The sequence below is a fragment of the Trachinotus anak genome, unplaced genomic scaffold, assembly GCF_046630095.1.
Source record: "Trachinotus anak isolate AG129_WGS33_773 ecotype Australia unplaced genomic scaffold, CSIRO_AGI_Tana_v1 ptg000011l, whole genome shotgun sequence".
Classification (NCBI taxonomy): domain Eukaryota; kingdom Metazoa; phylum Chordata; class Actinopteri; order Carangiformes; family Carangidae; genus Trachinotus; species Trachinotus anak.
The window spans coordinates 17,889,714-17,904,856 of NW_027273862.1; the positions used below are offsets into that span (position 1 = coordinate 17,889,714).

The 15,143-nt window shown below is 39.7% G+C and overlaps 2 protein-coding genes across 12 annotated transcripts in view; one reads left to right on the forward strand and one right to left on the reverse strand.

Annotated features, from left to right (window-relative positions):
* Positions 1 to 15,143, forward strand: part of saa (serum amyloid A) — a 323,028-nt gene that overhangs the window by 49,018 nt on the left and 258,867 nt on the right. The window lies entirely within an intron of this gene.
* Positions 1 to 15,143, reverse strand: part of plekha7b (pleckstrin homology domain containing, family A member 7b) — a 67,832-nt gene that overhangs the window by 48,480 nt on the left and 4,209 nt on the right. The window contains exon 1 of one of the 11 annotated variants that reach the window (XM_071488830.1): positions 5,076 to 6,897. The exons of 9 other annotated variants lie outside the window; for them this stretch is intronic. In XM_071488830.1, the coding sequence (XP_071344931.1) occupies positions 5,076 to 5,269 (194 nt within the window). In that variant the 5' untranslated portion in view covers positions 5,270 to 6,897. Of the gene's footprint in view, positions 1 to 5,075; positions 6,898 to 15,143 lie in introns of those variants that run through there. One more of the 11 variants, XM_071488831.1, reaches the window with a different exon arrangement.

Sequence of the window (15,143 nt, forward strand, 5' to 3'; positions counted from 1 at the left end):
AAAACAAAGATGGCATACCTGCAGGTTATCAATGCGAGTTGCAGCAGCAGTTATCATTTAGGCTCGACTAACTCCAAACATTTCTCTTTGTCTTCAAGCTCAAAAGAGCCGCCTGCTCCCTGAGGTTTTACAGTACCGAATGAATGATCTGCAGCATGACTGATTCTACTAAAATAAGACAGATCTGTCATAGTACACACACATTCCCCTGAGCACATACACACACAGACACAAATTGCATATGTTTGCAGTCAGATTATCTGTTTGATCTCTGATCCCCATAATCCTGCAACATCAAAAATAAATCAAACATGGAAAAAAAACTCAAATTGTAACAGTCAAAAATAGGCAGAGCATCTTTGAGATAGTCTAAATACAGTATGTTTAAACAAGAAACCATACCACTGGATCAGATTAAACAGCAAAAAACTCCAGTTCACCTTTTTCAGTTATTAAAACAAAAATCCCAAATGACACATCGTAGTAACGTTTGCAAATACCAATTAGTATACCAATTAATATATTTCGGCTCTGGTACTATGCTTGGCTTAACATTAACAGAATGTAGAAATGAATAGATCTGCTGTCCACTCAATAAAATTATTGTTGGTAAGCAGGCACATTGGCAGGTAGGTGGTTAGCTAGCTAGCTAGGTGACTAGGTGGGTAAGTATCTAGTTATATTGCTTTGATATTTGTGGGTGCAATGCCACAGGAAATTGTAAAAGCTGCATGTGAATTGTCTAATGAGCACACAGATGAACATGGCAGAGCAGCTAATAAGAGCTAGATGTCAGGGTAATTAAGATCAATAACATCAAACACAACTGTTCTCATCTATCTCCTCTTAAAATATAAAGGAATTATATTGTTATATGATAAATTCATATAATAATAAATAGGAGACATCCATCCCATGGCATGAAAGCATGGGATGAAAGCATGGGCATGAAAACAGTGTCTTTATGCTGTCATCCCCCTTACCGTATGTTCTTCATTATACAGAGAAACAAAACAGGACAGGTGTAATTGGATTTCGTTGTATCCATACGGATTACATTATCTGAACCAGGGTAATCCCTGTTTTCCAATGCCATTTCATGAAAGCCATGTCACTTGACAGTGCTTTTGTCCAAAAGCACAGGAGCAGATCAACAGCCACTGGGTCCTCTAACAATCGGATTCAGTCTATATCCCTTACACAATCATGTCAGAATCATTATTATGTCATCCCACCGCTAAATACCCTTATCCTACACCCAATCCTCATCTGCCACACACACACACACACACACACACACACACACACACACACACACACACTCACACACTCACAAAAACCACAACGTTTTGTTTCGACATTGGGTAGCTTTTGTCAGCAGAGAAATGTATCAAATTATCTAACTCCTGAAAAATGCACTGCAAAGAATGAGACAAATCTACTGGTTATATCTTTGATTACATTACATTACTCTGGATATGGTACAGTGGCAAATGATAACATCATCAAATCTGAGAAAAAAATACAGAAGCTACTGAATAAGACAAATTTGATAAGTCCAGTAAATTTTGCTGCAGAGAACCTTTGTCCTGAGGGTGTCTGAGCTTGTATAGCGCAGTATACTTCACTGCAGCAGACCAGTGTTTGCTTCAGTGTTATCAGCAGAGGAAAAAAGACATCTCTGACTGATAATCAAGACTAGCAAATATCTTCTCCTCCTCTCACAATCAATTCTTCGCAGAACATGCAGACAGTGTGTGTGCATATGTGTGTGTGTGTGTGTGTGTGTGTGTGTGTGTGGTTATGCATGTGTGTGTGATAACTGCCCTATGCTCAGAGCTAACTGTGTCCAGACTGGCTCCAGGCTTGGCAGGACCTCTCTCCTGCAGTTGTTATTACAGAATCAGAGCAGACACACAGCACAGAGCAAAAGCAGCCACCAAACACACTCCCACTGGGGAGTTACATTACAGTGATACACAGGGTTAAGACAGCGCGGCTACTCCATGACCGCAGTGCTCAGTGGAAATGAACACACAGTCACCACACACGGAGGCCCCAGTGGCCCAAAAAAGACAAACCTATGAGGATACAAGATGATTTTTGTCTGGACTGCAACAGAATGTCCATGACTGACTGACTGACCAATGGACTGACTGACTGAGTAATAGAGTTGAGTGAGTGGTCGGCTGAAGTGGTGGTCAGCCGAATGCCACTGAGGGATAAGCTCGCACCATTGGTTGGCCAGCCAAGTGTTTCCTCATTGACCTTGCTCTTTAAAAATAATTTGTTGCTAAATGTCCTGACTTTTCTGACAAATCTAGTAACGTTTTGGGAAAAACAGTAGCTACGTTTTATAAAAGACAGTCGCCACTATTGCCCCGCGAGTGCAAGATTGGGCTTTCTCTCTGCAGACACACCTCTCTATGCTGACAGCATGGCAGCTGATGTGACTGATATAAAGGATGTGGATGTGAATTCATACTTGTTCTACTGTCTGACAATAGAAACAGAAAGTATATACTGGATACTGTATTAAAATACTGTATGTATGAGCACAGTGTAGGAGAGAAGCAAACAGCTGAAGGGCTGAAACTAGCTGACACTAGGTAGAATGCAAATAGCCAACAATGCGGTCCAGCCATATACTAGGTTTTGACCTAGTCTTGTTTCAAATGTCCTTGTCTTATTATATTATGCAGTATAATAAGAATGTAGATGGCTTTGCGTCTGTTCTGCATAAACGCATCACAAATCACCTGCTTCTTTCACAATCTGTTCCCTCTCAAGAGCCTATTTATCCTCTGGTATTCCCCTATTTAGATCACAAAAGTGTCATTTTTCATTACATAAGTGACAGAAACACACCTGACACCTGATCACCCTATTGCACAATTGGATATCAAATAATGGTTATTTTAACATAATACACAGAGTTGTAAAAACTGTAAAAATGGATAATTGTTTAGTTGAAACCCACTCCCATCTGTCCCTCTTTGCTACTAAAGCACACAGGCTATCACATCATTATATGGAGGAAATTAAACAGATAGATTAAATGAATTAGGTGAGGTTCCACTTGGCTGACAGAGGGTAACTGAATTTAGAGGCTATTTTTAGCTCTCTGTATCCTGCGAGTGGGGAGAGCTTGTAGAGACTTAGCAGGCTTATTAAGTCAGGCACCCGTGGAGGAAGGTAGGCCACATCTGGTGCATAGCTCTAAAACTCGAACTGGCCAGCAAGATGGAGATTTTACCAGAACAGTCCCCTCCCTGGAATTTCTATCCCACTCACAGAGGCTGATCTAAATCACAACCTAGGGAATTCAAAAGGTCACGGTCCTAATACAGGGGGAATGTACTCCCTTTTCAAATACCTCAACCTTCTGTTAGGTATCATTATTATGTCTATTCTTAGAAGTATTAAGTCTCCCTGGAAATGTGCAGAATTTCTGTGGTTAAGGAGAGGTCACCTCCTCTCGCTCTGCTATTTCCCCTCTATCCATGGGTATTCTGTCCCCTGCACCAAATTTAGGCACGTCATTTTTCAGACTGAGGTGGTCCAGCCATTTCAAGCCACACGAACAAAGATATGACCTCTACATCAGCATACAAATGAAGCACTGTGGCTTTTGGCTACATCTCACCTTATGGCCGAGGGATGAAAGGAGAAGGATGAGCTGGACTGGGTGTGACTGGATTGTATTCAACATTACTGGAACTGACTAGGTGAACTAAATCAATTTAGATGTTATCCACCCTGAGTAGCAGCTAAACCCACATTACCTCATCCATTAAAACAGACCATCATGACAGGCCAAACACAGGAGGCTAGTTGATATTAGTTTAACATCAATTAGGTTATAAATATATATCCTGCAATGAAAATAATATTGATTCAGTTAGTTGGCCTGCAATGTCAACCACTGTTATCTGCTGTTCATAGGTGAAATTTTGCAGTCTGGTGTTACAGCCCACTGCCTGTTGGCTGAGAGCACACAGCAGGAGGGCTGACTGATGAGGGAGCACATGTAGGAATGATAAATAGGCTAAGTAACCTTATCGCTGCGGCTGACATCAAGACCCGGACTGAATGATAATAAGCTTGATATCTTTTACATGGATCTATGAATGGTTGGATCTGTGGCATGCTTTCCATGTCACAACCCTAATTAAAATTGGCAGAATTAACAGAGGAACAGATTGAAAATTGTAGATTACCACTTGATATACCTGGAAGTTTAACAACAGTTGTTCTGGTAAATCCCTGAATTTCAAACCATGTTAATGTATAGCTGTGTTCAGTTCACTTCGATGCTTTTAAATGAAATTTCAACATCTATGCTAACAAAACACAGCGCTCACAGTGGTGTTGCTTAAGTCAGTACATTTTCAACCAAAAGATAAAAAAATCCAGTGCATAGAAAAGTGTAATACCCGCAGATGTGACATTATATGAGTGAGCCCGTATATGCAAAGTATATATCTTTAAGTCAGTCTGTGTGTGGGATGGGCCCTAATGGTAGCTATGCCTAAGACTAAGAAGCAAGGCCGTGTAAACATGTACATTCCTTTAGGAAATGTATTTCTGCCCCACTGAGAGGTGGGGAGGACTGCATCAAACCTTTTGTACAGTCTAACCTATGGAGACATCCCATATTAACCATGTATATCATAATCAGCCTGAGAGATCACAGTTCTGCTGACAACAACAAAGCGGTCAGTGACCTGTGATCATGAGGCGCTGCAGTGAGCATCTCTCTCTTTCTCTCTCTCATTCCTCTAAAGGCTGCTCCATTAGTATACTGTACATTGATAAATACACTCCCCAAAGACAAGCCAAAGGTTTGTGAAGGCAAAACAGCCATCTGTCTTTTCTGCCACAAAAACAGACAAAAGACAAGACTTTTTTAGCATGCATGAACATCCTCCTGCCTGCACGTATACTTAACAGCATGCAAGCCGAAGCACTTTGTTTCCTGCAGCTGCTGGAGCGCTTTAGCCGACACACCTCCTGAGTAGCTACGTAGCATTACAATCCCACATACATGTTGGGAGAGGGGCTTGGATACACACCTGTGAGTCGCCCGATACACTGGCTGCCTCTTGTAAGGGACGTGTAAGGCTGACTGTCTTGGTTGGCCCAGCATATTAACCGCAGGTCTGTGATTTGCTGTGCTGTGCTCTGCTCTTCTCAGTGGTGCCTGTACGTGTGTGTGTACTCCTCTCAGCTGGGAGTGCTGCTGTTGCTGACGTCCTCTGCTGAGCATCGTGGCGTCGATTCATTCAAAACATCCTCTTTCCCGCCTCTCTTGTGTCGGGCTGCTGAGGTGGAGCTAAAAATGCATGTAATCACTGAACTGTCCGTTCTCCATGAGCATCAGGCTTGTGATGGGTATTAGTAAAGCCAGCCAACCTAACCAATACATCATGTAAGAGGCCCCAAGGCAAGAAGTGACACCACAGCTACAAGCATTAGCCATATGCCATATAATCATATCTCTTCTCTCATTTTCCCTCCCCGTAGTGGTACTCTTTCTCTCCTTAGCTCCCCTGTGCTCTCCTCTAATGTATGCATTCCTCAGCACAGCTGTGCCGTCAGAGCACTTCCCTGAACTGGACGCCTTCTCTCCATTCCCTCTGCAGTCATGCAGGCAATACACAGCATGCACAGTGAACAAGAGCAGGGAAGAGGAGAGGAAGGTGGACGGAAGGAAGGAAGGAAGGAAAGAAGGAAGGAAGGACGAGGAATTACAGTAGTGAGTAATGGAAAAAGAGAAACAGATAGGGGAGTGATGGAGACAAAGTGAGAGAGTGCACTGCAACCTAAAAATTACATGATAGATACTTGTATAAAATATATTCTAGGCTGATGCTGATCTTTATACAGTTCAGACTATTTTGGCAGTTAGTATTGCCAGTTATTTTCACTTGGTGCCATTTGTGTACCAGGACATATTTCTATTTTATGCAGAGATGAGCTTAGAAGCAACAGCTCTTACGTTTCCATTGGCCATTGCATTGTGGGATATTAGTGTTCAATAATAACATCTCCACTAAATAAATAAATACTAGTAAAGTAATTTTACTAAGCAGGATGACTGTAAACAGGGTAAGTAGGAAATGCTGTGACGGATCAGATGAAGAGGAGAGAGTGTGAGTTGGGAAGACATCAGATGACATGAGAAATGGAAGTGAAGACTGGGCTATGACCCAACAGCTAAGGAGACTGATGACTCTGCCATGCCACAAATGCCTTCTATCAGCCAATAAAGAGAGTGGGGGTCCAGGTGAAAAATGTTTTCTGTACCAGCTAAGGATTCAGGAAGTCAAGTCACATATTAAACTGACAATACCTGCACACATATACACACACAAACATGCAGGTAATGCATCCAGCCGCTGTTGCCCTCATCCCCTGAGTTTCATCCTCTGCTGGTCTTTCTAATCCATCTTCACTCTCCTTCACATCTCATTAGCATACCCCAGGAGTTGAAGGCACTCGCACTGCAAGTAAAGACCTCTTCACTGCTGTGGAGATGATAGCAGGCTGACAGATCTCTCGGTCTAACCACCAATAATGGCCATCTGAATTGTCCATTAGCCCTCTACTACAGTAATTCATTTCACTGCATGGAAACGCTGCAACATGCATGCCAGTCAAATGTGGAACAACCCTACACTGGCAAAGAACTAAACAGCCAGAAAACAGAACAGTTCCATGGTTTCTGTACTAAAGAGATGATGCATATAGTAACTGTATTTGCAATTATTCGTGCAAATAAAGGTTTATAAAAAGCAAATGTTTGTAATTACTTGTAAACTGACCTAAAAGTGAATTTTACTACTTTCCACCAGTCAGTGGTGGAAAAAAGGTACAAAGTACATTTACTCAAATGATGGACAAATACACTGTAATTACTAGTTTCCTTGGAGATTTAGGTTTTTCGTGCAAAACATTATCAGTTTATACAATTTTAAAATATAAAATATAATGCATTTCTACAGATGAATCTACACAATCTTATATATAGTAGGGCATTTTGAATACAGGGCTTTTACATTTAAAAAGAGTATTTTAATACTCTGACCATACACAAATCCTTATTTATACAAGTACATAAGTACTCCAATAAGTAAGAAAATAACACCACAAAGCAATAAGACATTTGTATGAAAACTAACAGAGAAACTATTTTTTTTATTTTTAAAAGGTGAAATTAATCTGACTAGTCTCCGCTTGTAAAACAGCCCGTTCTAGATTTTCTTCAAGACAACAACATGTGACATTGTACTGTTTCAATACATATCTTCAATAGATGTGTCCCCCTCTTCTTACTCTATTCAGCATATCCCCAGTATCTAGTAGCTACAGAGTCCTCTCAATCATAGATGTTGCTACATTGCTACTTACCAGTAAGGGGTCAGACATGGAAAGTTCAAATGTCCAAATCTGTCCTCATCCCAAAGACGACCAATAAGGAGCATCCCATTTTGTTCTCTTAATGTATATCAACTGAGCCTCTTTTACCGGTGTGCACAGTGCTAGGTGGGTGTGCTAGAAAGGGCACAAACAGTAGTGTCAAATAGGAGTATAAAAGCTGTTTCAGCCCTCTCTCTCTACTCTTGATCACTCAGTAATACTGCCAGCACTTACAGTACATAGCTCTACTTAGCTTCTCCAGGGAAGAATAAAGTGATAACACTCCGTTGTTCAATCCCTACATAGAAAACAAAGACAAAGGAAAGGATAAGGGCTTGACTTGATAAGAAAGTGAAGCTATCACGCTTTCTCATGACCATGGATAAGCAGTGGTCACCTCACTGTGTTGCCCAGTCAACGTAAAGCGCTGACATCGGTCTCTGACTGCAACCAGAGCCTTCCACCTCTCCCCAAGTCCCCTTTATCAGATCACATCCCAGTCAGCTAGGGAGAGAGGGATGGAGGATGGAAGGCAGACTATAGCTGAGAGGCAAGCTCAGGCTGCTGCAGTGCCGGTTCAATAATCCACAGACAGACAAATAGATAAGAGCAGAGCGCTGAATGAGGGTGGTTTAGGTCAATACATACAATGCACGGGCAGATCAACATTCATACTTCACTCCATTGCCAACTTCCACTGCTGTCACCCTAGCTGTGTGAAAGTAAAATAGCAAATGAAGCTATAATAAAACTAAATCAATCCCAGTTAACCAGCACCCCGTCAAACCAGAAAAAGGCTTTGCAAATATACCACAGGTGTCATCTTGATAGACCAGAGGAGATATTGTGAAATAAGTGTGCAATACAAAAGGTAAAACATTCCGTCACACTTTAACTGTTAAACTTTCATACATATATGTTCTTTTCAATATGGCATGTGGTAGACACAAGTCAGCACAATAAGAAAAGCCTGAGTACAATAATGTCTCAATGTATTATCTGTCTTGAAAAAAAAATTAAAATAAAATAGACAAAAATGTGAAAGTGCATCAAACTGTCAAAAAGACAAAGACTCAACAGCAGTATCTAGTGGCCACCTACAGGCTTGACAGCAAATATAGTGTACATGCACACAGTCCACCAGGTCTCAATGATTCACTGACAGAGGAGGGTGTATATCATCATCATAAGACAAATAGTTGTTACATCTTTGCTACACAATCCAAGCTCTATCTCATGAAGTAAATTAGGGTCAGAGGTGAAGACCGATTGCAGCGATTTTAATTATCAATCACATAGATTTCGAATAGTGAAAAGGAGAATCAATCAGATCATGAATAAAAAATTACCCTTGCATCTCTGCACTAAAGCAAATTAAATTGGACTGGTTTGCGAGAACTCGCACAATTGTGCAGTCAATGTGTTCAATAAATGCTGCAGTGAGTGAAATCGGCCCAACCACCAGATCTGGTCCACCTAGCAGCGGCCAGGCCTGCCTTTTCATTTATCTTTTTCACACTCAATATTCCATTAATGAAAACAACGATATTCAGTCAAATAATTCGCAATGAGAAACATTTTTCAGAGCTCATATACTCAATCTGCTGCTGAACATGAGCTTATTGAAGTGTTGGGTTATTCAGGCTTCAGGCAATATATCTTAAGGAATATATTGAGTAAAACACAAAGCACTATTATTACTACAAATCATATCATCAATCAATAAATCTAAGATTAAGAAGACAAATCTGTACAGAGCTTCAATGTGCTATGTTGCACTTAAACACTGTCTCTCAGTGGCGAGAATTATTTTTTTGGCACCATTTCCTGCTCTTTCAAGACCATGGAGCACAGAGAAAAATCAAGGTTAGAAGTAATTTGTGTTTAAAGTTATTTTCTTTGATTTTTCTCTGATTTCCTGCCTTCACCTGATTTCTCACAATAGCCCAGTTTCTTGTGTGCTTAGCCACTGTAGTAACTAATATGTCACATTACAATACAGATTTTTTTTTTGTCCACTTGGATGAGGGAAACAAGCAAAATCACAACACATATTATCACCTTATAAAGTTGTTATGTCTGCTTGTCAAGCAGACAAGGAGAAACATATGCATTCATTTGTAGCCATGTTTCTGGTCACTTGATGCATATACGTAAGTCATTGGACCTACTCTCTTGGCAGCTTCACTAACTCACTAGCAATAACCTGAAAATGCGTACACACACAATAGAAGACTGAAGATTTTTCTCTGGAGGTTTGTCACTGGGAGTGACAACTTTCACATTAAACACAGTCATTTGATCATTTGATAATATACATAGAAGTACTGATTAAATCTACTTTAACATTGTTTTTATACTATAAAACAGTAACTTAGAAGTCGAATTACAACCTCCCAGTTGTATGCCTCATCAAATTTTAGTTTACATTCATGTATTAAGTGTGTGTGAAGATTTGTAGGGTAAATTTACTGAATAAAAAATAAATAAAAAATAAAATTTGCTCAATTAAATTGAGTTAAATTAATGTAATTATAAATTTAATATTTAAAAATAAAATAAAATTACATCATAAATGAATATACTCAAATTAATGAAATTAAATTTGCTCAATTAGATTAAGTTGAATTAAATATAATATATATTATAATACATTCAAGTCAATTACATATATATATATATATATATATATATATATATATATATATATATATATATTAAATTTACTCTAGACAGTTAATCTTTGAGTCCAAGTGAACATTTGCATCAAATCTGAAGAAATTCCCTCAAGGTGTTACCGAGATAATGTGTTCATGAGACTGGGATTGACTGGGATCGACTGCAGTGGTTACCAATCAATTTGAAGGAAATGTGGACCCTTCTGTTCCTGAGTTACAGCATTAACAGAACATTATGATGTCACAGTGAAGTTGACCTTTGACCATTTGGATATAAAATGTCATCACTTCACCATTTCATCCTATTAGACATTTGTGTTATAATTACAGTATGAATTCCTTGGTTATGCCCAAAAATGTGTTTTGTGAGGACACAGTGACCTTGACCACAAAATTCTAATTAGTTAATCCTTGAGTCCGAGTGGACATTTGTGCCAGATGTAAAATAAAAAAAAACTTTTCATGCTATATCTTAACTTTTACCAGATGGACATGCCTTTACTGAAACCAAAGTGTTATATCTAAATGCAAATTTTCTATGCTTGCAGGAAAGCAACACTATTATACTATTCTTTATCAGATTTTCCATTGGTGATATGAGCTTCTCACATTTAAATCACCTTTATATTGCTCATCACTTTTACACCAAACACTGGACAACATAAAAAATGAGTACTTCACGAAAAAGGTTAGGTCTCTGATATGCTCTCTAGAAACACTTTTTCTTCAACATCCATCTTCCTCCTTGCGGCTGCTAACTAATCACTTCTTCTCTTGCCGTCTGGTGAGATGAGAACAGTGTGGGACCTGCTTCTCTCTGCAGTGGCTCCAGTCACACTGAGCCTCTGACAGAATGCGACAGAAAGAACTGTCATCTGAATTCAGGCAGAGGGAGGGAATACAAACTCTTTCTTTTCTCTAGAGAGGCAGCAGAAATTACTCAGGTGCAGTACTTCCTTTTTTAACAACATCAAAACAGTGAAAAGTGATAAATGACAAATAAAGCAGCAAAAAAAAATGTTTTCCTATTTAGATTTTTGTCAGTTGTTTTTTTTTACAGCCACAGTGATCTGTGATCTACTGTGATCATATTATCATTAAATGACCTTAATCTAACATTACATTTCCCTGTGTAATACCATTAAACTAGTTTTACCTTGTCTCAATTTGCCTCTTCTCCATCTCCAAACTGGAGGGATCCAGCTCAGCAGCCAGCTTTGTTTCATTATCAGCCGAGTCATTCCCCTGACCAAGGGGCAGGCAACTGCAATAGCAGGTCCCCATCCCAGCTTGGGCATCTCCCCGGTTCTGTTTCTGCTCCGACTCCTGCTCCAGCTCTGACTGGGCAACCAGCTCAAGTTGTCTGGACAGTGAATGACTCATTCTAGATAATGTATATCACACAGAGCACACCTCAGGCCCGCAGCTGATAATGTATTCATTCATTGCAGGTTCCTGGGTTAAATATTGCAAGTCCAAACAAGGCTTGATGGAAAGCTTCCTTTCCATTCTACAGCACAAATGTGCACTGTACCACACTCTCAATCCCTCTATTTGGAGGCCCCGACAGTACAATACAGTATGTATTGTCTAACTGTCACAAGCCTTGTAATAAGTCACTGTGGACATGATATTGACAACACAGCTCTGCTTATAAACGCTCTGGCCTCATGAGTGTTAGGTCGCCTCAAAAGCTACAAGAGAAGATAGATGCACAAACGTAACAGCTGGACACAATTTAAACATGATAGAATAATGACAAATGATCAACATAAATCACCCTACAAGACTGAGAGGACTTGCGACCTCACCAGCAGCCCATCTGCAATTGCTAACCCGCGAATCCTAATATCAATTTCAGTATCACTGCATCTGATGTTAGCATGTGCACTGTGTGCTTGTGTAGTTTGTGTGTGAGAAAGGGAGGGAGAGAAGAGTTGTCTTCTTGTCTCCACTGTAACCACCACTTTCACCACAAACAAAAAAATAAAATAAAATAAAAACCAAGAAAATATTTTGGTTGCTATTTTGACTGGCAAAAGACTATTCTCTTGACCTTGAAATGAATGGAGTTAGCCTGTTCATTCAGTATCTTTATTCCCTGCACAGCATACATGGTGCAGTAGTGGAAAAAGAAGCACAACATGCTGGGATTTTGTTGATGCTGCAATAAGAATGACCAAGGACTACATGTTTTCAGCTCAAATCAATAATGTGACAATTTGACACACAATTTTCATCAGCAAGTACAAATAAAATGCATGATGATGATGCCTCAGCCACAGAATAACGCAGATAAGAATTATCCCTTTTGAATACAATCTCCAACCAGCAGGAACTTTTAAACATAAAGGGAGGAAGTCTGTCTAACTTGACAAGGCATTTCCTGCAACACGGTATAGAAGTGCAGTGTTTCTTATTCCTATCATAGTAATAATACCCCCCTACATCAAACTTCTGTATTTTGCAAAGATGAGGCAAGGATAATCTGATCCATCCAGATTATGCCTGTCAAGAATGACACAGCCATTTCAGAGTATCTATTTTCAGCTGAAGGTCACTGTCTCAACAAACAGCTTGAGGGAAGGTTAAAAAAAAGCAAGAAAGTGAACTGTTTACACACAAGCTCACTGCAGTCTGCAGAAGTGATATATATTTGAGCCAACTGATGAATACTATGTCCAGACACTATATTGATATAAAATCATGGGGAACTAGAATTACTGCCTTGGGGTTGCATGCCTCTGCCAACCAGACAAGTTGCAGGAAATATAGACACAATCTGACATTCCTGAGTTACTGCATTGAATAATGGCCAGACGTGTTTTGCAGAACATTATGATGTTTACAGCCACCAATTAACCTAATGTGCATGTCTTTGGGAGGAAGGCAAAGTCCCCAGAGGGAACCCACGCAGACACCAGGAGAACGTGCAAACACCACACATGCCCAAGGTTCGAACCCAAAACTTCTTGACAGCGCTAACCCCTGCACCACTGTGCATCCTGTTTCCAAGTAAGTAAATAACCAAATAACAAGCCAGGGGGACTCGTCTTGACTTTTTGTTCCTTTCACATAAAAAATACACAAAAAAAAATTAATGAGAATTCATCGTAGTAGCTTATTTGAATGTTAACATGCTTATGCTGAATGTGTGCTTATCAGGTGTCTCTGGGGTAAACAGAAACTTGTCAGTAAAAAATAAATAACTAAGTCAATGACGGTGGCATGATGATAATTTTACAGCCAAAGATTACAGATTCAGTTAAAACAAGTTCCTGATACAAAGTAAGTAAAAATGTTTAGGATAATAATTTATCCTAGTAATAATTCAGAAGATAGCTGTGTCCTTTGATGCTTTGATGTCAGCGTCTTTGCTTTATGGTGCTGTGGAGTACAAGTGTAAGTTAGTCTGCAATTCAAAGGTACATAAACTAGGAAATTGACTGTGATACTATTAAAGCTGAAGACACTGCTTTAAGAAATATGGTTTGTACAGTACTCTGCGGGATCCTATAGGGGGTAGTTCAACAAACACAGCTGGCCCTTGTAAACAAGAAAATTGAAGGGCAAACGCAACATAGTCAGCAAGGTCTGCAAAAGCCATTTCTCACAATAACCAGGAACAACACATATACTGGGAAAGTGTATGAAAGGGTGAAATTACTGAGTATGAGGGCAGCCCCTTGACCACAAGGTGAAAAATCTGTGACAGGAATTTCCAACTGGATGGACCTAATGGCATACCTGATTTCATCCATACCTACTATCCAAGCACAGTATATACACAATCACTCTCTCAGCAAGCACAATAGATTTATAGATATCAATTTCTATGTCAGTATCCACAGAGGACTGCTCTACTTCAATAGACTATCAATGAGGAGTGAAGTGAATCTTTGCCTCATTGGTTTTAATTGATGCTTTTCAAGCCTTCCTTCATTACTTCCCATGGCACTCAACAAAGATTACCAAGAAAAGTCCCTTTACATACGCAGTCCTTTGTGCAACATAATCTTAATCTGAACATTGACCTTTTCTGAAGTGGTAAATGACTAGTGAGTTTCTGCTGCTTCTTTACTTCTTTGAAAAAAAAAAGAAAAACTAACCAAACTGTCTTCCTGCCTGGGCCCAAAGGAGGACCAGCTGGGAAAACACCTTAAAAGTGTTGTCTGTCAAATAAAACTCATATCCTTAATCCACTGAGTTATCTCACACAGGACAGCCCTGCATGAAGAAACACAGAAATTTTACCTCACTTTAAAGTCAATGTACTGTGAGAAAGGGTACAATTGGACAGTTCAAAAAGGGGCACAATATTCCCAAATAGTTCAAGTTAAATACTTTTTCAACGTGCAATTATTTTTCAAAGGTAACCCTACAAGTACGCATAAATATATTTGATGTAAAAATCTGGAGGGGCACAGGTCATTGGAGGACCTTGGGGCATGTTTTTGTCCTGTCTTCTTTGTCAATGATGTTTTGATTTGTGCAATGAGGTGTGGATTTGCTGTGTTTGCAGAAAAAGAAAGCTTCATTAAGACAGCCTTAAGATAAGGGCCTATAGGGATACATTTTTTTTTTATCTATTAAAATGCCCTGCTTCAGAACTCCCAAAACATCTCATGGCTAATTAACTCACACTGTCCTGATCAAAAATAGTCAGCTAGTTAAAAAAAATGCAAGCACAATCTAAACCATAGCAAGCAGCAGGAGAATGGGAGGATAAACACTCCTAAAAATCAGAGATAGCAATAAAAGAGTGATGAGGTTATCAGATATGACGCGTAAATGAGGTTTAGATAGAAACCCAGTATGCCATTTTTGGTGTGAAACCTATGTGAGTTTTAGTGTGGATGTCAAACGCTTCCTCCTGGACTGTCCCACAGCATTGTAAGCCCATTTCAACAATGTGGACTGTGTCCCCAACAGGACACCATTGTACCTCAGTGGGGTCATTTTTTCCCTCAGGGAGCTATAGAATTGCACATTCCCTATGTTCAGTGAGTGCCAGTGATATGGCAGAGAGTAAATCTTTCTGAA